Below are 25,104 nucleotides of genomic sequence, written 5' to 3'. Positions count from 1 at the left end.
ATGAATTGTTCTTGTAAAAAATCAAACCTTGCATTCAAATCAAATCAAAATGCTTCATTTTCTTTTGCAGACGTTGAATCATTATTTGGTTTTGAGCCAGACTAAGACAATATTATAGATCAGCATCTAGACCCTAAATGTAAAAACTGGCCCCAAATATGTAAACTTTAATTCTGTAAAAAAATCTTCACCAAATCGCCGAATTCCAAGATATTGTGATTATGCTTCTCCGGAATCTGAGGAATATGTGCTATCCTTGGCAATGCCAAAAAAACAATCAATAATAAAAGAAAAACAGCAGAATCATAAAGGCTATGTGAACAAAATTACATTCCTCCAAAAATATGTAAAAAATCTATACAACATACCGTTTGCCTATCTGAATGAACAATCAGAAGTAGAAATAACAAACCGAGGTGGAAATCAAGTTCAGTTGCAATTCAAATGGGGCATTGAATGATATATCATTCGAGAATGATCCATTTGCTCCTCTGGAAAAAGAAGGTGTGGCTTAATAAACCTCTTCTAAGGTGCAACCAATTTACTTGAATTTACCCCAAGCAAATAGCTTCTAATCGAGGCTCATTGGGTAAAACAGAAATGTTTGATTACTCAATATAAATAATAAAAATGTATGTTAGAAAGCAGTGACTCTCGAAACAAAGGAGGTTCTAGAGACAAAAACAGAATCAAACAGTACAAAGTGAGTGTTCACCAAGGATTACGTTTTTACTCCCTCGCAACCCCAACGTTTGAAATGTTTTTTGTCAACCAAAGTACGATCAGTTTTTTTGAAACGGTATTTACCATGCTAGGCACTTTCTTGCCCTTCCTTGACATCAAATTGGATTGATCGGTCGCACAGACTCATTTAAGAGACGCTCCGCGAATCTTATTTGCCATTCATAATACTTGAATGGCATCTTAGATATTCCAGTTTGAAAATTTGGCTTAAACAAGTGACCTCTTTTTCCTTTGTCTTCAGAATCAGATTTTCTATCTACTCACACCTTCACAATGAAGAGAGCTAGAGACGATGCAATCAAAGAAAACCATTATTGACCTGGATGAAATGCTTCATTGACTCTTTTATGAATTGGTTCACCCCGGTCAGGCTCGCTTCGATTTTAATGATAATGAATATTAAACTCAGCATCTCCGAATCGCCATGATTTATTCAAAGCTCCCCAGAAATTGAAACTCTTTCTGCCCTAATTCGAAGAGAGAAGTCCAATTCTGTCCAAACTGAATTAGAGCTACAAACGTATGGGTATTATCGGTTCAAAGGGAAGGCGTTTAGAAACTGTTGATTAGAATTCGAGCCATTAGTTATGCTATTTATAAGCCCCTTGACCAAAAAATTTACAAAGTGAATGTAATTTTGATAAACCCATTCGGATTAAAACGGATTTGAGACGCTTGGTATCGAACTAGCATTGAACTAGATACGACAACCTCAAAGTCAGATTAGTTTCACCATGACTAATCATACTCATCCACACTGAAGGTACAATGATCGTTCAACTCCCTCACATTTCCCAAAGGTTCTTCATACCATGGTGGGGTGCCATAATCAGCTTCAGTTTCTCGTAGCAAGTGGGAAGTCCCCGAGTCCTGAGCCCAGTTTTTTTAAAGCGCACAGAGGGAACCTTAGATTGAGGAAAGGTCGTAATATACGACATAAGTTTGATCTTTTCTCGATCTAGGATTCACTCCTTGGCTTAAAAAACTGGGTTCTGGTTACTGATGGGATCAAAGTAATAATCGCGGGAGGTTGCGACTAGGACCACCAATTTACGTTTCACTGGCATTTGGTATCATTAGCGGAATATTGGAAACCCGTTAGTTAGTAACCAAAAGTACCCCTGATTTTCTTCCATCAAACCAGGTTTGCCTTTTTGACCGAACCTAACCTTTTACGTTAGGTTGGAAACTGGTGCTCTGATTGTCCTAGATTTCTGGCAATCCTGATTTTGAAAATTTATTTGATCCCATCACTAGTTCTGGTTACGTCTTTACATCTTTGCCATACGCATGTTCCTCATGCCCACAAGTTATTCAATTTGATAACTACGTGGGACGGATATCAAATACTCTCAAGGTGATTTTGAATCGTAGCCTAGTCCTTAGAATTGAACTGTCGACCACATAAAGAGGGGCAGGAAAACTTAATTGCAAATATAGGTTTGACAGGTTAAAATGGGCCTTCTGCTGTTGAACATGTTTCTGAAAAGAAGGCCTCAAGTTGTTGATTGATTAAAAGTGATGATAGGTTGCAATTCATACTTGAGCTCAGAAAATGAGACTATAATGAGTCGGTTCAAATTCGATGTCGACAGTCAAAATAAACTATTGATTATCATAGAATCAGTAATTTAACGAGAAGGCAGATTTGTTTTAACTTTCATTGTTCAGCTGTGTGGCGTTGCTATTGATATTATTTTGTTCAAATCGGAGTCACTTAGAAAGATAATGAGAAGCAATTGGTCGTTTATGTTGGAACGTATTTTCAACCATTTTCGGGCTTTGATCGGCCTGATATACATGAAGCTTAGTCATTCTTGACTAAATTCCAATGCTAGGTTTCCCTTTTAAATATGTCAATCATTTTTCACTTTTCTTACCCTAATGCATGGGAATGGTACTCAATATTTCGTTTTCCGCAGAAGCCGGTCTCCTTCTTGTCTCATCGCCTCTACTTTGGACACTAATCCGCATTCAGAATCTTTCAGGACCTCACGTTTGCTGCCAGTAACTGGTTGTTGTCTTAATGATTCCACTTGAAAGCCAATCAATAACGACACATTGTTGGAAAAGGTGATGTGCCATTTTAGGTCGTTTCTGTTGAGTTGCTAGAGACACACCGATATGCTTTTGAACGGCTAGTAAACTATTGGTTTTCTTTTGTTGTCCTAACACGTTTACTGGCCACGTGAACTTAACGTCTCAGGTCAAAAAATATGAACGCGTGCCTGACACGTGTGTCTAAGAGTTTACTTGTAGAAAAACATTCTCGGATTTCAATCCAGAACAAGCATTATAATATAGCTTTCGAAATAACTTGTGAATGAAAAATAGTCACTTTCGTTTGGTTAAAGATTTTTGGTCTAACTTCATGGGACCAATAGAATGAAAGGTTAAGTCAGAATCTCATTTCTAAATGCCCAGCTGTGGGATGGTTTTGTATGAATGGTCTATTTTTGCCCAATTTTAGAGCATAGGTTATTGGAACAGTTTCCGCTTTCATTTTTCCGTTCTTGGGAATGGTTTACTTTTTTTTGAAGAAATGCTATTCAAGGTTTGCGCAGAGTACTGCTTCTAGAAAAACCCTGTGGACCTAGTTCCACCAGTTTCCAATCACTTCTTGTCAAGTGGCGTTGTGTTCGCCTTTTCTGGAAAGTTGAAGCATTGAATTTTATATGATAATAGTGGCGCATAATTTGATGAATTATGCTCAACAGTAAAAGAAAGAATGTACTCGAGTACTGTCAAGCGGCTCACTCTCATTTTTTTAATTTTGGGGTACTAAGGTCGGAGGACTGGAACCTGGTCTGGCCAGCGAAGCAAGCCATCACATCATCCATATTTAGTTCATAGGAGCAATTTCATAGCCTGTATCAAATTTGTTTTCCGGTTATGGGTGTAGTTAGCGTCCATAAGATTTCTTGATAAAGGTCGGTTGGGGAATTCGAACCTGGGGACCACTCTATTGGTAAGGAACTGTGCCAACCGCTATGCCCATAGTCCTTCCCAATCTGGCTTGCAATGAATTGGGATGTGAAGATGTGATGTTCTACGTTCCAAGATGGCTTTGACAATCTGTATATGGGATCTCTGATGCTTCTCTGTGGTTTTTGCCGCAACCAAATGGGTTTGGGTAGATTACTACAATTCTCAGCCTTTTGACCATGTCCCAATTTGACGGTAAATGTGTATATATGTTACTAAGTCGGATGTCTCTCGCTCAAGAAGCTTGGACTTAACTAGCCCAAGATCAAACCAGCAGTAGCGAAATGGAAAGCATATGTCTGACTGATACGCCACGGCTACCCGCCTTTTTGAAGCAGAGAGTGGCAAGTACATTTTCAGATGAGTAGTTTGAACCTGTGCATTGTTTGGAAAAGGTACACCCTGTGCCTTTTTGGGTTAACTTCCTCGATGTTCACAAGTGTTTTCCTTGAACAGCCAATCAAACTGAAGAGTCATCCAATGTGACGATAAAAAACGTGACCAAAAATCCATAATCACGATGAATTAAGAATGTGTTGAGGTTGACAAGCCGTGGTGACAAAGACCAATAACGTACTATGCTCATAAAATATGAAATGGATCGCAACAATCCAGAGTGAATATCTAACCTTTCTTAGGTTGATACAACACGTACATTTGAACCCGTTTGTTTGAAATGAAGAACTACTAATTGTTTTGGAATACTTAGCTAAATCTAGAATTGGACCTATAATAGATCGTGACAAAAACAGAGCCTCTTACCCTAATTGTGCAATCAAAATCAGGGAAATTTCTCCAATTCAATTGTCCGGGATTTGGACCCAAAAATCTTGCACGTTTCTGAAAAAAAGTGGCCCTATGGTGTTTTGAATTTCAAACAAGAAATTTCCCGTATTTTCTCGCTCCTAGTTCGGCCAACCACCGATTACGTCATCGACGAGAGACGTGTCTAAAGATCCCTGGATTCTTCCCGATGTGACTTCGCCCGTGTTCTTGAGGTTTTTCGACCAAAAACTGATTTGGATCGAGGCCGAGAAGGTCTGTCAAAATCATTTGGGACATCTGGTTGCAGGTACGTAAAAGTTCTATCTTCTTAGCCTTCGATTTAGATTGTATCAAAACTTGATGGGTGTTCCATGCATCCAAGTACACACTTAGATGATTATTTCTAAAATCCCACCATGAGGCCAACCCGGCACCGATCTGCTCGGTTTTCAAATCCCATTTTCAAGGGAACTTGGTCTAAAAAAATATTTGAAATATTAGAAGAGGAAGGCTATTTCATGAGATAATCTTATTCTGGCATAGACCTTGACGTTCTGAAATGGATCATCACAGCGTACCTCCCAATGACGTTGGATGTTAGCTGTCATATTTTATGGGTTTGAAAAATGTGTTCCATGTCTAATTTATGTCTTCTATGTACGCCTATTGTTAGTAACAAACGAGACTCGTATTTCACATTGTCATGATTACTTCCAAACACTAAAACATAGCCTTTTTGGAAAATTAGTCCACATCCTTGTTTTGGTACGTATTTTGTATGCACAAACTTAGTGTTGGTAAGGAAATGGCGAGTTTTTAATAAACTTTGTTCATATTTGTAGTGTGATTTAGATACAGTATAAATTAAGTGACTGGATGCTAAGTCTAGTCAGTCATATCATGGATCTCGATGAGTGTACATTTCATTGATCGGGACATACCAATATTCAAAAGAAAAACAGACACGGATGATCACCAACTTAGCATACGTGCTCATAAATGCAATTGATTCAAAATGTTTGAACTTTTTCCATGGCTAGTCGTTAATTCTTAGTAAGGGATTGGCAAATAAGTCCGTGGAAACGAGGCTCCATTCTTATCGAATTAAGGCCTCCAAGGCACCATCTTCTTCACCACACCCATGCCAATCCAATTTCACAACAGGCAATCTTTGACTTAATATTTTAGTTTTCATTTGTAGACAATCATGGTCTTATTTTAGGACATTTTAGCTTGAGTTTCTTTGTCTCCTCTATATAATCAAAGAGTTTGGAACGATATTTTGGTGGTTGATTGGGCGATATGTTTTCGGTTTCGATCTGATATGTGTATCTGTATCGACGCCAAAGGTATATTATATATATATGCAGATCAATTTAAGTTCTTTTTTTTTTTTATTTTTTTTTTTTTTTTGGTTTTTTTAAAAAACAGCTTTAAGACCTTAACCATGTGTTCAAGATTTCTTTCAATTTCTTTCTTTGAAGAAATACAATCACAAAATACAACAGTAAATGCAATTTCTTTGACTGGAACAAAGCGATTTCTTTTGCCAGCTGTGGTATTTTTTTGTTTCCTGAAGACGTCCAATAAAATAAACTTTGGGCTCCTTTGATAATAACCAAAAGCTCAGATTCAATCTTCAGACGCTGAAGGAAGCTCAATTTCCTTTGGCTGTTGATTATCATATTGCCTCCCCTTTCAGATGGAAATGGAAACGAGGCATTTCTACGCGATTTTTTGTCGGCTTTAGATATCTCCAACGAGATTTGGATCGGTCCCTATCAAGATTTCCCCATTGCGCGCTCTCAAGGGTCGTAAGTAGCCTTTCTATTTAAATCAGTCCCCTCTAGCATGTCAAATGAGGAGGATCCTCTCAGATAAGGATAAAGTGAATAGCCATTCATCCCTCGTCAACGTCCCTTTTGTGCCCATATATGGTACTGCCATGTTCCATTGCTCTCCATTTTTAGAGATGACCTGACCTCCACTTTCGAGGCTGCTCCGAATTTCATGGATGAACGCACACCCATCCGGTCCACATTGAGTGTGAGGCCCGATTGGAACGACGAAGAGAATGACCTCAACAAGATGTGCGTGTCCATAAATCCGTCATCCGGATATCGATGGAACACTCGATTTTGTAACGGGCCAGATAGGGCCATGTTCGTGTGTCAAGTTCCAGGTACCTCTTACCGTTCGGAAAATGGACAGAGAATGGGGCTTGATAAGATATATTGCATTGCAGTTCCCAAATGGATCGACGAGAGCGATTGCCGCTTCAGCAATATGGTTTGCTTTTATTGATGAAATTCTCCCAAATGTTAAGATTAGAAAGAGGAGCTGTTCAGTTAGACATTACATGTAATTGTATTGTAGCGCTTGATGAGGGGTTTTGGTCGTTATGGAGAGTTATTTCGAAATGAGGGATGCAAAAATTATTGCCAGAAAGGGCATAAATCAAACCGAAAAAGTCTCCTTGTTATGTAAATGCAATATTGGCCATTATCAACTATTGCTTGTTTTTGGACACCAAAAATGTATTGTCTGTGTGAACATATATACCTAGTTTCACAGCAAATTTGATGGGGCAAGGATTCAATGCGAAAGTTCTTCTTCGCTCTCCGATGACCTTTCTTCAAGGGTAATCGACAGTACGACCATAAAAGATTCAAAAATTCTTCTCTCCATTTGGTAGATATGCAAAAAATGAACGACTTCGCAAACTACTGACATGTTACTTGAAACGAGATTGAATTTGGGAGCCAATAAAGTCAAACCATATTATCCCATTCCCAAAGCCCCCCACATCGCAACCTGAATCGCCATTATCGTTCTCCTCATCAACAAAGCCGGGGCCTTCTCTTGGCGGAGATGGATCTGATCCATCTGATTTGCTCCATCCGGTGTTCCAAGACATCTCATATTTTCCCCATAACGACTCGGTTCAAGTCAGCTTCCAATGTCGCTCCAACAACGGTCGGACCAATGGAACAATTCGAGTGAGAACGTGCTCTTTAGAGGGAACGCTCGCATCTGTCAAGAGCGTAAGTCGGAACAAATGGTTGTCCTTAAGAAATAATGGGCGAAAATTTTAGACTGTAAACGAATGAGCTACGGCGACCCTTGAATGAGTTATGTGAAGAAAAAGTTGCATAAATTCTTACACTTCCATAACTTTGACGGAACGTACAAACATGGCGACTCCACCTCCCAATTCTTGCACCAACAGATATTACGCCCTCTTTGATGCTCAAATAAACGTTCTTTGTGAAACAACAAACGGATGAAAGATAATGCAACTAACAATTTTGGATTTGATAGTAACTACTGCCATTTCATGAATGATTCATGGAAGCATGAATGCATTGTAATTTTCTTGCAATTTCGTTCCTGTACCATGGCGATAAATGGCATTTTAGGAGAAGACTTTCTGTTGGCCATGAACCGTGTTCCAATGCACAATAGTTGTATATCCCCTAAAGACTTCCTCTTGCTCTTGAGCTTTTTCCCAACTATCTGGGGATAAAACAAAATGCTTTCCTTTCATTTCCCCGCCAAATAGGACCTAATATGGAACAGAAGCCTCATCCGGCAATTAGCTCAATTAGGGTGCCGTCTCAGCCAAGAGTTTTATGAGGACTAAAAATGTGTCCAATTAGAAGCTTCTATCTCTGCCCTCTCTTTCTCTTCCGGGGCCCCCATTACAAATTTGCCCTCAACCTTTGACTTTTTATTCTCTGTGCCAGCGAGTGGATTATCCCCACGAGCCCTCCCTCTTCGCTCTTCGGGCACGCTCATCATCTCTTCAGCGGTCCAAAAGTGGCACTGACAGCAGCTTCGCCAGCTTGCTCTGCGCCAATGAAGAAGCTGTCACGCCCAAGACAAGTGATCAGGATCAGGACCCCGAATCTGTGAGTTGAACCGCTTCATTGTGTTCCATCGGGGATGGTCTATTTTGATTGATTGGTATGTCAGTTCTGCTCTTACTTTCCCCCGGTCTCAGCATGCCTGTTTTCTCAATGATGGACCGACCTCCAGTCTTTTTTGGATAACCAAGTGGAGAGGCCCCCTTGGACCGGCAGGCACTGTCTTTGACCTTGGTTATTACAGATGTTGTAGAGCGTAGTTCTACCAATATACCTAGAGCAAGAATTGGAATCTTGATCAAACAAGGAAGAAACTAACAGAAATGGGGAACATTTTATGTCAAACAACTTCAAAAAGTATAGTCCAAGACCTCCATGTAACCTTTACATAAACGTGCAAAACCTTGAAAGTTGCTCCACTTTCTTATCTGTATGTGCTCTTGTAAAATTTCCAGATAAGCATATCAGGAGATTTTCAACCAAGACCTTATCTTTCAAGCGTCGTTGGTGTGTCTCATGGGAGTACTTACAAACACTACTAGCCCTATAGTTGTACTACAACAATAGCACTGTGAGCATGAGTTACAAGGTCAGGGAGCATGGAAGCCGAGCGATAAGTTCCAAATCCATTTCAAGTGGCAAAGGTCGTACCTAAGAGGGTTAAAAGAACAGTTAGCAAAGCGCATGAAAAGAAGCATGTCTATGAATGGTCTTTCAGCTCGACCAGTTTCACCACCTTTCCCTTTTTTCGTCTAATCTAATATTACAAGCTACTGCATTCCCTGAAGGGGCTGGGACAAGTCCGGGGCAAGAAAAACAACCAAAAGAAATTCCAGGTCAAGAAGGGTCTTGAACCTATTTTCTTTGAATCCACTCGGACTCCCTGAAAGAAATGCACCTCTTTCCTTGATTAATTAAGTGAGTTGTTCATTCTGAGTTGAAGACTTTCTCTTCAAGAGGCCTTGGAAGAACAAAGTTACGCACAGACTTTGGTGCTTATCCTGTGGAAAAAAAGACACTCAATAACTGAAATGTTTTGACAGTAAAGATGTTTGTTCGTTGCCTGCGAAGTGACACAATTGAGGTACTACAATGCGGATCTGAAAATCATTTGACTTTCGCAAACGCAAAAAAGAAAATGAATACTACTCCAGTGCAACAATACGTTTGCCTTTCTGGCCAATAATTGGCCTTGGCGTGCAAAAAGTCAGAAAAAGGTTGGAATGGGAAGCCACAAGAATATTCAGCTCAGCAATAACACGAAAAACTCAGCCACTAAGAGCAAGAGTGATCGTGTCCTATGTAAAGCTGAAACAAGGCATCTTGTGAATGGAGGAATCAAGATTTGTGAGTTCCAGTGTTCTTCTCGCGCATGGTCTCAATGTTCCTTTCGTGAAATCACAAAGACATCGTCATCATGTCAACTATGAATAGGCTCAATCACCGAGTCCCTTCACTCGTGAAATAAGGAGGAAAAGGACTGCAGAGAAGACTTTCTCGCTCCCGTAACATCATTGAGCATCATCCCACGCCTCTCCAGGCTCCTCAAAATTGAGCGTCTTTCCATTCACATGGATGCTCTCACTCTTGGGTGTGACGACATCCAATGCATTATAAATACCAATCGTGTCCTGGCTTGGCCTTCTCGTGGCCTTGGCTTGGCCTTGCCCAAGCACCACTTGATCCTGACCACTTGGCGAGAGTTGGAACAAGTTGTTCCATTTGTGATTGCTTCAAAAGTCTGGCATTGACCTCCTGGAACCCTCGGTTCTTGAATAGTTGACAAATTGACAAGACTATCTTTCCACTTTCCCCTTCCTTTGTGAATCCTTGATTGTGAAGTCGGTAGGTTGTTGGAAAACTTATTGCATTCGAAATTAAGTCATTCGATCCGAAAAAGCTGTTACTTTCGGCCTAATAATTGAACATGGGATCCTTTCGAAATGAAGCCTTTTCTGGTTTGAGACCAAAGTTTTTGTCTTTCGAAGTAAAAAGACTGAGAAGGATAGGAATGGCAAGAGCAAGCCGACAGGGAAAGAAAAGCCTTAAGCATTTCTGACACTTTAAGGCCTGAAGTGTCACTTCAAGGCACCACATTCCCATTCCCAAACAAAAGACACCTTGAGTGGGATATCGGCGTCAGGTCGATGTTTTGACATGCCTGTTTCTTGTTATTTAGCGATAAATTTTCACGTGTTCTTTTACATTTGATAGATTGCCACTCAAGGTCGGGTCCGTTTGAAAAGAGGTAAGTATTTAAAGAACAACTTATTGAGTGTTTCCTTTACTCAAAATTGGAACTGCTCCCTCGCCAGACGACGATTCTGCCACCGCAAAGAACGTACCTTTCAAAACCGAGACGCCATCATCTTCGGGTCTGTCAAGCATTCTGCAACCCAAGCATCCCAACATTTGGACCAAGGTTGGGATCCGGCTTCCGGAACGATCCGAGGATGCCAAATGGAAATCGTTATTGGATCAGACCCGAAACGTAGGACAAGAGAAAAAATTGGTTTCAGATATTGTTGTCAACCACTCCTTGGTTATATTGTTTTCTTTCCTCTTGTTTAATGTATTTCTTTTCGTTCGCTTTGATATGTAGTCACCGGAGGGCCCTGAATCTGGGATGGATTTTTTGGCAGGCTCGTTTGAACCTTCTGTCCCATCCAAGACGCAATCAATCCCGCTGTCATCTTCGGCTGAGCGACCCTCAACATCTAAGGAAGAGCAAAAACTCCAAAGACCAAGGCGGGGCCAGCCTCCAATTTCGGAAGTTTTTCGGAATGGCAACTCTGCCACTCGCCAAGGGCGATTTCTGAAGTTCTTGCCCAAGAACAAGGCCAATAAAACTCGGCCTTTGACTCAGTAAGTTCATCCCACCCAGTTCAAAGACATTAGGTCGCCTTCCCTTTCGCTCAAGCTGGTTTCATTGCACAGTCACTAAAAAGAGGGCACTGTGTAGCATTTATTCACTGACTGACACTCTAACGACATGTTTAATCGCCTTTTTGTGCCTTGCCCATCAATTGAGAATGGAAAAGAGACAAGAGCTCAGTTGTTATCGACCATAAAGAAATCAAGTTGAGCACAGTAAAATAGACACGCTAAAATTCGTGGAAAAAATGTGGCCAAAAATGACAGAAAATGCCCAAAAGGAATATTTGTGAACATGTAGAATTTTTTTCTTATGCTTGCGTGCGTTTTCAATTCCTTTTCATGCCTGACTGAAGCCTTGACATGCCGGTAAAACAATTTTGCATTGAAATGCAAGATGCTGATCAAGATATTTACATGTATCTGTAGCGTTTGAAAATTACCATTACAAACAATCGTTGCCATGAGGCTAATCTATTTTAGTCAAAATCATAATGATCAAAATTGTAGATCAAAATATCACTCAAATGGCGCATTCGTTTTGACTACTATTTAAAGCTTGTGGATAAAACTTTTCCAGAAATCACAGAAAAATGCCTCATGTATCACACTTTTTAAGGAATTGCTTGATTTGCATTGAATTTCAGACTTGGGTGCTTGGAAGCTATTGATATTAGTTAGCAAAGATCAAGCCATTATTATCTCTTGTCATTGACCAATGTTTTGTATTTAGCTCGGGCATTTCAAGCACCGGCGGCCATTTTCAACCACCTTTCAGTATCTTCTGCCACTTTCAGCCATTTTTTGCTAGCACATGGTAGAAAATGGCATAAATTCCGTCAAAGTCGAATTTTGCCATCGCCGAACCAAAAGTTGGAACGTCATCTAGCGAGGTCTAAAAAAGCTCTACTCTCCAGCCTTGACGGACTCCCTTTCTATGTACACTAGGAAAATACTTTCCGGGCGTGCCAAATCCACTGAATAACTGACCCAAGATCTGGCAGACGCTTTAATGATCCATCCGACAAAAGTGCATTTGAAAATGTTACTACCAAAGTATATTCTGAACCATGAAACTCGTAAAAGACGCAATGAAGGGAGAGCGCTTCTGGGATGCCGACCACGTGGATTTTTTTTCGAAAGGCAATGGGCTGGTTTTTCATCATAAGATGACTTTTCAAATAACCAATGAATTTTGCAAAGATGTCCGAGTCTTGCATTTCGTCGCTGGCTGGGCACATTGTGATTGATCATTTCATTACGACATCCATGTTCCTTCAGTCCAAACAAGTTATTTGATTCAAAATGCTTTTCCCCAACGAGCTTAGAGCCATTAAAGCTGTTCAAAAGCTGGATAAATGGTTTCGGACCATTGGTTTCGAGGTCCGAGCTACGGGGTGTAAAATACTGGCTTTTATGGCAGGCATAATTTAAGGAGAAGCGAGTCTGGTTTTTTGGTACTTTACGTTGGATATTCATTCCCATTTTATGGAACAGTTTCATGAATAGAGGGTGTGTCTAGCATAAAGAGTACGCTCTAAGTTCGAGTTCCTTCAAGATTTATACAAAGGGCTGCTTCTGATAGGGAAACCGCAAACTTTTTTAATGTAAGGTCCCGCATATTTTATCTCCCTCGGGGAACGGTCGAGATTTCCAACGGTTCACGCCCTCACCGCCTTTGCCCGTTTCCAAGACATTGAACCATTTGATCCCACTTTCAATATCTGGGCTGATCCAAACGTAGCAAGAAGAAAATTGGAAAATCGTCGGCGAACTTGCTCCATTTATGGCGTGGCATACTGAATTTCACAAAGACGTCTGGCTTAAGAACAGAGAGGGTAATGACTAATGACATTTTCCATGCAACCTTTGAGCATATTATTCGGAAAATCGCAATATTCAAGTCCAGATGACCTGCAGCCTTGCAGATGACCTCTAGGACAACGATGCCAAAATTAGGTAGGAAGAAATGTCAAAAGGCGACAACAACAGCAGGCACAATGCGTACATTGAAGCAGCTTGAGCGAAATGGTTGGGGAAAATGCATCTCTCATATTAAACTGGTTCTATATTCGTTGTAATAGGTTGCTGAATCAAGTGGGAAAGAAACAAACGAGGGTCTTCAACAAAATACAAACCCATATCAATAACAAGAAAAACAATCTCAACCAGGTATTCCAGCCGAACAAAAAAGAGTTTCGAAAAGGCCGAGTCCAAGGCCAAGACCGAGCTCTAGCCGCTGGCAAGGAACGAGACTCATTACCTTCTTCCATAAAGGCCAATGGCCTCAAAAACGCAAGCCAACCTCCTGTGAACAGATACGTCGCTCCAGCTAACCCCGGCAAAAGTATGTCCAATTTGGGAGTGTCTGCCGCTAATTCTCAAGTGCAGGCTCCCCCAAACAGTTATTTGCCTGGACCAGATGACACCAATGGGTCCGTTGCACCAGTTTCATCTCAGTCCAACCAAGAAGGAACAGTAGGGGGAACATTGACAGACCAGCCTCTTTCAACATCCTATGGGGTATTCCAGCCAAAACCAACACCAAATGCTCACAATGCACCGACTGCCACTGCTGTGGGTCCAATCTACGAATATGGATCTGACTACTACGATTATACTGATTTTGATTATGGGACATTGCCGAATGCTGGTCCCATGACTCCATCCACTTCATTAGAACCACCCAATGCGAACTCAGACAATTTAGACTACAGCTATAATAACGAGTATGACTACGGTGATTATCCGACAGTTGTTCCAGATTTGCCGAGCTTCGACGATGGAACGTTAGAAGAGAAATTATTGGCATTCCGGGAGAAGTCCTCGATCAGATTTTGCTTGGATGAGAATGCACCGACTTCTGTCTCAGTTCCACAACTGGGAATTCGCTTTTGTCTGCCCGAGTTTTCTAAACAAGTTTTTGATTTAGATGTCTTGGGAACTTTAGTAACCGTCAGTTGTGTCCTGGAATTGAACAATAGCCCCAAAACCCTGAGTGCCATTCCTTTTCAACAAGTTCCATGTCTTCCACAGGATATGGGCTCAAAGCAGGCTTCTGAGTCTGTAAATAAAAATATCGGTTCAGGCACGAGGAGCCCCACAAGCGTTCCGGGATCAGGTAAAGGAGACATGACTTCTCTGTCCCCAAACATGCTAGGATCCAATTTGAGACAAGAGCTTTGTTTAGTGGAGAATAAGAATGGAAGAATAACAGTGGAAAAATATTCATGCTCCAAAGCGGGTGCTCCGGAAATCATGGACTTGATTCAAGCGTTTTGTTTGGATGATAATGTGGCAAGAATACTTCAAGTGGGCGAAATGATTGAACCGTCTATTTTGGCCCCCTTCGTAGAAAGTAAACAATGTCAGGCCAATCCGAAGATGCAAGCTATGGGCCCGAGAGCCATGATTATGACCCTGCAGGACTCCATGAAGACTTCGTCCGACCGTCAGGAGATGAGCAAGATGATGAATATGATGAAGACGCTGATGGCGAAAATGATAATGTCAAAGAGTCCTTCCAGTTCCAATGTTCCAACAGCAGCAACAACAACAACAGAAATATGTCTGGTCGAGAAGGGCAGAACTGTCGTGGCGGCAAGCTTGAAATGCGTTCAGCTAGATATGGCCAAAGATGAAATGAATGACTTGCAAAGTAATTTTTGCCTTGATGAAAATAGTGCTCGAGTAGTCAGTCCTGGGGATGAAGTGGATGTGTCAGCATTGGCACCTTTCGTGAAAGAAAAGCTTTGTTTCATGGCAAAAGGCACTCAGCCTATGACCATGAGCAAGATGATGACCAGTCTACAAGAGGCCATCAAAACCATGTCTGACCGAAATGAAGTCATCAAAATGGCGTCCATGATGAAGAGCTTGGAAATGAAGGGAGTCATGATGAAAAAGGCCAATGCCCTTAAGAGCTTTTCAACAAGGAAATGTGCATCAACCAAGCAATTTGAAAGCACCGGACAAATGGCTTTTGAGGAGCGGATGTGCTTAAATAAGATCACAAAGGATGTTCTAGAGGATAACGAGATCTTGGACAAGATTGTCTTGAAAACGTGCATGCCTGAGGGGATGAGTCTTAAACAAGGATTAATGAATATGTTGGGCAGAATGGAAGAGAGCGCATGCCTCTTGGGTGACAATGAAGTCAAGCCCAAAGACACATCGACAAAGAGGACCAGCTCTCCCATCTCCGGATTCCAGTTCACTTTTACAAAAAGGGCTTGTTTCCTCAACGAGACCTTCGACTTGAATAATCTATTTGTGGAAACAAGGAGCTGTCTTCCCAAGCTGCCCAAAAATCAACTTACTTTGACTTCCTCAGACCTAAAGCCACTTTTCTGCATGCCAGAGGATCGAGATTTTCTGAACGCCACCCCTGAAGATCTGATCTTTTCCATCCCATTTGTTGAGACTTACTTTTGTCACGAGCAGGTGAAGGAAGTCACCTTTCCAGTTCCTCAAATGAAGATGTGCTTGGCAGAAGGGACCCTCCTCACCGACCAGATATGCTTTCCAAACACGACCATGAAATCCAGTGTCCTCAAGGACTACTTTTGCGTCAGGGACGAGATTGATCCCGTCGCTGCTTTGGAACTCTCATTGGTGGATCTGGCTCCATTTGTGGCGCCCACCAAATGCTTGGCGGTGAAGCATTCGCAATCGTCTTCACCAGTGTTACTGTTGTCCCAACCCCTGGCTTTGAACCTTTCGGACCCATTTTTCGAGAGCAGATCTTGCTTGAATCCGGACAAACTTGAGGACATTGGTGAATCCATAAAAGAGAAGACCTGCTTAGCCCCATTGGACAAGTTGCCAGCAACTGTTCCAAAAACACTGGAACGATCGTTCTGCTTGTCCAAAGGTGGTAATCCAATCACAGGCAACCTTATTTCAGTGCTTCCATTTGTTGAGGAGTCCTTGTGCTTTAAATCAGAGGAAAAAAAATCGAACGAGCCGACCAATGAACAAGATTTCATGCAGATGTTGATGGGCATGTCTTCTTCGAAAACAAGTGGCTCATCAGATTTAGAAGTCAGGCAATGCTTGGACCCTGATTCCAATGTATTTGATTTCAAGGAAATGATGTGTCATCCGAAAAAGGATGGGTCCAATCCCATGGCCAAAAGTGGTATCATGGTCACTTGCCTCAGTTCTCAAACGACCAATGTGGATGTCCAATCTGCAATTCTGTCAGACCTCATCTTATTCACCGAGAAGCTCATATGTACCACGGACGAAGTGATGGCCATGGACAAGATTAAACAAAATCAGAGAGACGCTACTACATCGGCTCCTGACACCTACGACTACGACTACGAGGGTGACAATTATGACTATGACACAAATGACTCGTCTGTAGCAAATGTCATGATGATGAACGGAATGGTTCAGATCCCAAAAAGTGAAGTCCGACTTTGTCGGAAGGGCTCACGGTCTAGGAAGCAGTCTGTAAACCTGGAGCTCAGGATTTGCTTGGACGATCCCAAAGCCATGAGCTTCAAAGATATGGATGACCTAGTGGAGCGGTTATCTTGTATTTCTCAAAAGGCACTCACCACACCACCCAAGAACGGTATCGACTCCTTTTTGAGCGACTCCCAGTGTTACGTAAAAGTCAAAGAGAACCAACGAAACCAAGGGAAAAAGCGCTTCCAAACGGATCAGCACTTGTGTTCAGTTCAGGGCAAATTGGAGAGGAGAAATTGTTTTACTGGACAGGCCAAGAGGAGAGCCAATCGAAGGCGGGAAATTCAAACGGAAGAGCTCTCTTGTCTTCCCAATCAGATCAAAGAGTCCCAAGACTTTGAGATGGTCAAGCTCGATTGTATTGCCAGGAAACCTTTGAATGTCAAGCTAGTTCCAAAGAAGTCCAAAAACCAGAGCAAAATGAACGTCAATAAAATGGTCTTGCTCAACAAATCTGATGCTGATCGATTGATTAAAAATTTGGAGGAAGTCAAATGTAAAGATATGATGCTCATGGATGGATTTCAAATGCCAGTCTCCATGGCACGACAATGTTTCAAGCAGAACACGCCCATGAAGGTGTTGAGTGAATACCCTTTTGAAATGTTGGAATGCTTAAGCTCCACCCGATTTTGTTTGACCAAAGCGTTCCAAAACTCCTTGGATTCAAGCATTGGGGTCTCAACAAATCCCAAGATGACTTTGCAAACGATTAAATGTCTAAAAGTGAATGGTAATGTCCCAAAACTCGAGGACCACATGTGCTTTGCGAAGGATTCGATCCCCAATAATGTTAGGGTCGAGGATTTGAGTTGTTTACCTGCTTTGAGCGGAACCACGATTAATGCCATGCCAACTTTTGAAGTTAGGAAATGTGTGGCCAATCAAGCAATGGATGAACCTTCCCAACGCTCGGAAATGGATCTTATTGAGCAATTGAGCATCGACATATCAGTGGAATCTCAGGATTCTACCGACGGAAACTTGGAAGACCACATGGAAATCCACGACCAAGCTCTCTTGGAGGATACTTCAATCGACGTGCCAGCCGATGAAGAACCAATTTTAGGCCTCTTGACGACCTTGCCACATTTGTGTTTCCTGAACTTGGGAGGCTTTCAACAACGCCAATGCTTCACCTCAGATCGTGTTCCACTCTCCCAAGATACTGAAGTGCTCCTATGTCTCCAAACTGAGATCACGAACCCAAGTCAGCTTCCGTTTAGCAATACCAACATGCCCAGTACGACCATTTGTAAGCGTGAACTCATGACCATGGAGCAAGTCATGACAATGGCCATGGATATGATTCAAATGAATATGGGCCAACAATTGCAATCCATGTCTTCTGCCAGTGCTGAATCCATCACGGATATGATTGTGACGGCAATCAATGAGGTGATTGAGAACAACTCGGACGACATTGACATGTTGAACTTGATGAGGGATATGAGAGGAATGAGGAGAAGTGAAGTTCGAGATGCAATGACCAATCTCGATGTGCCACCAAACATGAGGAACCGTATTTCAAATACCCTCTTGGATCGGATCAATGATGCCATCTCCCCCGTTTTTGGTTAATGTCATTGAACTCTTTTGCTGTTTTTGTATCATTTATTCTCGTTTGGTAGCTATTTAAGCAAATATTATCTTCAGTAAGCGTTCTTCAAAGACATGCTCCACTCCCAGGATCCGTCAAAATCGAATCAAATGTCAAAGGACAAAGGTAATTTGGAAAAGATCTTGTTAACACGGTTACAAAAGTTCATTTAATGTCGTTCATGATGTGTTTGGAAGGCAATCTGATAAAACAACGAACAAAAATCCAAGCCCTGTATTCATTTACTCGTTTATCTTACTGACGCATCGTTTATCTAGGATTAGATCTGTGCATGGGATCCCAAAGACATGCTTTGTGACGGTCTGATTTCAAAATATCCATTCTTTTCATAATTTCAAATACATTCGTTCACTAAATATTGAGAGGTCGGTCCCCGATACTGATCATTTGACTTGGTGCTCACAAAAAATACTCACTTTGATTTGGATCATGCCTTGCGAAATTTATGTTGTGAAGTTGATACGAGCTGAATTGCTGAAGTGTAATGCATTTGTCACGTACAACTGCTTAAGGACATTTTTAGTTATTAGCAGCAAGCCCTTTGGATCATCTCAACTACTCCTTATTGTACAAAGAATAAAGATGTCGACATTGCTGATCCACAAAGTAGGAGCTGTCAAGGTGGACTAGGACAAAGTTTCATCCAGATTCCGAATCAACCGTGCATCCAATATCTGCCTAGGCTGGTCTATCAACAAAAATGCATTGTTGAATTAGATATAATATCAATATAAAGACATTAAAACACTAAAGGAATGAGAGGGCTCTTGCATTGAGAGAGATTAAAAAAAGTTGAGACTATATAATGTTTCATTTGCTTCCCTCTCATATTTGTGGGTAATACGTAGGCCTTCTTGATCCGGTAGCATCTTTCAAGTCAGACTTGGACACATTTTTAGATAGCATTCCAGATCAACCCTACATTCAAGGACTAGCTCGGTCTGCCAACTCAAATTCGTTGGTAGACCAAATATCATAGAACGTTTAAAAGGTATAAGATAGACGAAATCTGACCTTTCATTTTGATAGTACCAAGGATTACATTCTTTGGAGCGGTTAGAAAACCCCGTGAAAAAAACAACTAAAAAGAATAGCAATTGTTCGCATTCAATTTGATACTTCTGTAGTTCCGGGTATTTTATTCCAAGCAGTAATGATTGATAAATATAAACATTCAAATCTGCAACTATAACGAAAAACATGTGGATCAATCGACTCAATAATTCCTACTTTTGTTCGAGAGAATACACACTCTGTTATAAGCAGTGTCCATCTTGTTACCAAACGAAGTTAATTCCAGTTCAACCTGTATTTACATCACCATCATATTTTTGTTAAAGAATGAATTCTGACAAAGTTAAAAAGAACATTTTGCACTTCCAGTAAACGTTTGTAAAATTTTCTGATTGGAAAAATATCTGCTATAAAAAAAAATAAATGAAAGTTAGGTATTTACAAAGTGTGCTTATTTTGCATTTCACATTTGTACTGTTTTGTCTGCATTAATACAATTCTTTAAAGCACTCAGTAATCGTCACTCTTGACTTCCCTTATACTATTTGAAACGAGCTTTTGAAGTCCAATGACTTGAAGTATCTTTATTCAGCTCTCGTTGAAAAGAAAGAAAAGCAAAACAAATGCAGTTGAAGTTCCTAGACTCGATTTATCATCCTTGATTAAGTGCCGGGTTGAGTGTTGGTGTCCACATTAATATCTTCGGGATCGCTGAGATCATCATTACTGTGAAACGAAACAATCGAATTAATCTTTGTCGGATTCCAACATGATACTGCTTTGTTTAGTATGTTATTCAATAGATTATCTAAAAAGGGTATGAGTTTTGGTGCGACTGCACAACTTACAAGTTCATTTTCATTGCAAAAAGCTAGAACAATGATTTCACTAAGAAAAACTAGAGATTGCAGACTGTGACGATCTTTGAAACGGGCCTTAAGATAAGGTTACTTCACAAAATCAAATCCAAAGCTCTATGGTATGTTTTCATGTGTGAAAAGTAATTGACTTCTAATCGCACCAATACCTACGTACCTGGAATTGTATGGGAGCCCGTGTGGTCCAGACGAAGAATAGTTGTCCAGGAAAGGCAACTCCAGCATTTCCGGCTTGTGCTTAACCAATAAGTACACGATGCATTCAAGTTCAATTGTATTCTCAACTGACTTGTGAGTAGGCTTCAAGATTTTGATGCACTCAAGCCGACGTTTGTACAATTTGGGATAATCCTCAAGCACGTCCAAATGTTTCAATTTCTCTTCATTGACTTGATAGATTTCGCCTTGGATGAAATGACCTTGATTGGGTAGGTCCAGGAGGAAAGGGATGTTGTACTTGGAGGCAATGACCAAAGGATACCTAGATCAAAATATGAAAACATACAGGGATGCTGTATAGATCTATCATATGTGCGAGTTACCTTGTGCATTCACTGTGCTTTAGGGTAAAAAATTATTAGCAGCATCTAGTGTCCTGAGGCCTGTTAAGTAGGAAATTTTCGAGTAGCTCGAAGCTCGTTCTTAAATAGCAACAATGTGCTCTAATCGAGTTCGGGAGCTCATATTATGCTCAATTTGAATATAGCGATAATCTTACTTCGTATCATATCTGTTCAAGGCACAAGGATAATGTGACAAAAAATATTTTCCAAGACTAATGGGTTGCGAGATAAAGGCCAAAAGGCAACGAATAGCTAACTTATTTGGTACCCAAGTGGCTATTTAGGACATGATTAACGAAGCTAGGTGCTTCAAGGCCATTAGCTACACTGTCCAAATCCTCAATAAACGTAAAATCACTTTGAATAAATGAAAATCAAAATAACTAACCAATGAAAGACTAATTGATTCATTCAAGAAGCTCTGTGTCCTAGCCAAAGCAAATGGTCACTATGGTATGGGATTCTGTCAAAACAATAATGATCATCCATAAACAGTGTCCTGGTCCACATCAGGGTGGCTCTCCGGTTCAGGTCGTGTGTTTAGCATTTTATAGTTTCTCCATGAAGGTCCAGGATGAGAATTGAACAAGGGCCTCTCTGGTGCCTTGAAATTGTCCTAACCACTACATCCCATCTCCTTTAAAATAACTCTTGACCTTTTTCCTATCAAGTGTTCAATAAAATCCCATCATTGAGAGTAGTTAAAATGTAGATCTGTGATGTACCTGTAATTGAAAAGATATGTACATGCTGAGTTGTGACTACTTGATTCATAACAAACTTTGGTGGGTATATGACAGATACTGGGTGTACTCGTAGATATTGCTGATGCATCCCTTTTCTTTTCTTCTTTTTGTCGTATATATAAAATAACTATCGTCTTGACATTTTTTTATGAAGCAAACCCAGCCATCTTAAACACTGTCTGGTCTACCTGATCACAGGTGCGGTAAAATATCAACGATGTTAGTTCACTAGTGCGCCGTATCTTGAAATCGCAAAAGATTGCCAGTAAAACACAATCTTGATCAATCAAAAGGACTTTCCATAATCAAATATAAACCCTTTTGGATCAAGGTTCAGACTAAGTTGAGACTTACTTGATGGTAGTTTCTCCAGTTCCTATGAACGCTGAAGTTCCATTTTGTCCATTCTTAAGCCAATGGTCATTCGGTTCGTTTTGTTTCAGGGTTCCATACACAAATACATAATGCTTGTCAATCATGCTGAGGGAGTACTTGTTCAATCCAAGGTGTGCCAAGTCACTGTTTACGTTGTTCCTTGGTGAGATCGGGAGTATTCGTTCCAAATGTTTATTTTGCAAGGGTCACGAATTTATTTGAATATAGGAATCTCTTATCTTGATGAGAATCAGCCACCGGTTGGCGCAATTGAGAGCTCACATGCAAATATTAAACCTCCCACAACCATTCCACATTTGCTAAGTCAATCGACCAAGGTCAATGATGTAAACGACCGGACAATCATTTTTCATCATCCAGGTGGAAGCTTTAGGCACACCAACGACCTCACATTTCGAGCGCAATTAGAGAAAATAAATCACAGAACCTTCTGCTTTTCAATTGGAACCGTCCCAAAGTTAGGTGGCAGGTACTCAATCATTTTTTACTTTCAAACCAAAAGATTGCCTTCCATCGACCTAAATAAGACTGAAATACGTACATCCAAGGAAGAAAAGCTTTGAGCTGATATGCCTTTATTGTTTGCAATATAGTAATCAAACCAGAATACCCAAACTCGAGTGGTCCATTGATCTAAGGGACATGGCTAGGTTTCCATTGTCACCTTGATTTGTTCCAAAGCCGTTGGATCATCATGGCTGTAATTTAATGCACAACAATCAATTAAAGAACCCTTAAAACCATATTGAATGAAGCTTTATAAAAGATGTATTAATTGATCTTCACTAACACACCAAAAACTGCGAATACAGCTACGTTTTATGGAACTTCAGAATACCATAATACCATGCCCTTTTTTCGTATTGGAACTGCCTAAAACTTACTCGTATTTAAAAGGTAACCCATGCGGTCCCGATGAAGAATAGTTGTTCAAGAAAGGCAGCTCCAGCATTTCAGGTCTGTGCTTCAACAAGAAATACATGACGCATTCCAACTCCTGGACACTCTCCACGGACTTGTGACTTGACTTCAAGATTGTGATTCGTTCTGTTCGTCGGGTATACCATTTGGGATAGTCCTCCAGTACGTCCAAATGTTTCAACTTTTCTTCGTCAACTTGGTAGATCTCACCTTGGATTAATTGGCCTTGATCGGGTAGATCCAGTAGAAATGGAACATTGTACTTCGTGCCAATTACCAATGGATACCTAGGGGCGTTTCAATCTTATGTATATGAAATTGGGATTGTGTATCAATTCGAAGGACTTTGTTTGTTGAAACACTATTTCTTACTCTCATACTACATCTAGTTTCTGTTCTGCTTTGGTTTATATACTTACTTAGATTTGGAATCAATTAAACTTAGAAAAACATTTGAATTCACCTGACGGAGGTTTGGCCCAATCCAATGAAGACGGAAGTCCCATTTAGTCCGTTTTTGAGCCAATGCTCATTGGGTTCGTTTTGCTTGAGTGTTCCATACACAAATACATAATGCCCATCAGTCATGTTGGAACACATACTTAATCTTAAGAGTCTCTATTTTCCACTAAGAGTAGTTGTTGTTAGGATGTTCACGAGTGTTTATTTGTTTGTCAGCATTTTTTTTGGAATACTGAATCTTATTTATGGACCAAAACAGAATTCAGTTTAGCGTGGTCAACCCTGCACATTGTCGGGTCAGTAACAAAGGGCTCTACCATTTAACTATAAAAAATATGAAATCCCGTCAAACCCCCGAAATTTTGGAATGCTTGAATTGGAAGGCCAAAAAGGTCAAACTGGACCAACGACGACAATACCCCACGCAATACCATGTAAATAACCGCTAAACCTCTTATTTTCAATTAGGGATGATGGTGTACAATGTCGGAGAACAATAAAATCCGGATACAGGAACCTTCAAATAACCACGAAGAAAGATTTTTTTATCACGATTGTTCCTATAATCGAACTCAGGTATTGAATTATGGCACAGTAATAATGATTGATGACTTTTATGAGTGCATAAAACAATATCAATCCTCAAGTGTATTGCATTTTATTCCTGATGCAAGAAATATTTATTGTTTGAGTTTTCAAGGGCTTTGCTAACCGCTACAGGGAATGTAATCCCCCGTAATATGTAATTACAGTTTATTACTGTTTAGCCTGATTGGCTTTAAAAAATGCTTTTTCAATTTCTTGAAATGTGTGACTATTCAAATAGTTTTCTTGATCCAAAAGAAACTAAATTTTTCAAATTTTTCTTTGATTTTTTGAGGAGAAAAGCATAAATTTGTCAAGGAAATATCTAATTCATTTTCTTATGAAGGGTTACTATTTCCAGATTCTGCATTTTGGATTGGTTCTCAAAAAAATTCGTATAAACGAAGTAATCTAAAAAGCAAATATTCGTTCCATAAATGGGGGCTTATTTTAGTATTTTTTCTAGAACCGAAAGAAAAAAGATCGGTTCTTCTAGCGGATGGGAGACACCTAAAAGCCTGTCATTGGCTGGAGTAGGGCTGTTTAATCCCTCTAGTTCCAGTGGTATGTGCATAGATAACTTCATATGGTTTTCTATGGGTCGGTGCTACACACAGAGTGCTTTTATGTTGCCACCTTGGCAAATCTAACTTCTAACACTCGATGGTCTGTCTGACTTGCTCACCACTCATACTCTTGGCTATTTGGTTTGTGATTCAATCTGTCCGATGAGATAAAAACATACCCCATTTTCTACTTACTTGAGTAAGAGGACACGGAACTCGAAATTGCTGGACTATAACTCTGGACCTGTTTTTTATACCTTGAATTTGAAAAAAAAAATCGATTCTTTCATTTCCTGTTCTGAACATCACAACTCTAAATGAATCGATCACGTGGGTTTTGTAAATTGATGCAAAGATTCATTGAGAGCTATTCTCAACAGTTTTATGTTCACCAATGGGCACTCGGATGATCAGGGTATTTTCATGTCATTCTCATATAATGTGACTCAACAGCATCGTCGAGTTATTAATCGGATCTAGTGAATCGATTCCATTTGAAGGCTCTTATCGATAAATCTAAAATAGCAAATTGGATAACGACGTCAAAAAAATGCCATCCAAATTGTCCGTGATCGTCCATGAAGCACGTGTGACTAACTACAATCGTACTCGCTTATGAATTTTTCGATTTCATGGAAAG

At 40.4% G+C, this 25,104-nt stretch overlaps 3 protein-coding genes across 3 annotated transcripts in view; 1 reads left to right on the top strand and 2 right to left on the bottom strand.

The window, feature by feature from the left end:
• LOC131879019 (uncharacterized) overlaps nt 1-9,035 on the bottom strand; it is a 17,811-nt gene extending 8,776 nt beyond the window's left edge. Inside the window, exon 1 of the mRNA XM_059225211.1 lies at nt 8,482-9,035. The gene's annotated coding sequence lies outside the window, so the exon portion shown is untranslated. The remainder of the gene's footprint in view (nt 1-8,481) is intronic.
• Nucleotides 9,036-10,679: 1,644 nt separating this feature from the next.
• On the top strand, nt 10,680-18,544 carry LOC131879018 (uncharacterized). Its single transcript, XM_059225209.1, has 3 exons — nt 10,680-10,851; nt 10,963-11,225; nt 13,319-18,544. The coding sequence occupies exons 2-3, from the start codon at nt 10,987-10,989 to the stop codon at nt 18,291-18,293; spliced, it is 5,214 nt and encodes a 1,737-aa protein (XP_059081192.1). The 5' UTR covers nt 10,680-10,851; nt 10,963-10,986; the 3' UTR covers nt 18,294-18,544.
• Nucleotides 18,545-19,903: 1,359 nt separating this feature from the next.
• On the bottom strand, nt 19,904-23,741 carry LOC131879023 (gamma-glutamylaminecyclotransferase C-like). Its single transcript, XM_059225215.1, has 4 exons — nt 23,315-23,741; nt 22,815-23,138; nt 20,383-20,706; nt 19,904-20,073 (listed from the first exon to the last, which is right to left on the bottom strand). Exons 1-4 carry the CDS (start codon nt 23,449-23,451, stop codon nt 20,010-20,012), a joined length of 849 nt encoding a protein of 282 aa, XP_059081198.1. The 5' UTR covers nt 23,452-23,741; the 3' UTR covers nt 19,904-20,009.
• Between the last annotated feature and the right edge of the window lie 1,363 nt (nt 23,742-25,104).

Source organism: Tigriopus californicus, chromosome 4 (assembly GCF_007210705.1).
Source record: "Tigriopus californicus strain San Diego chromosome 4, Tcal_SD_v2.1, whole genome shotgun sequence".
Lineage (NCBI taxonomy): Eukaryota > Metazoa > Arthropoda > Copepoda > Harpacticoida > Harpacticidae > Tigriopus > Tigriopus californicus.
This window is presented reverse-complemented; position numbering and strand designations above follow the sequence as displayed.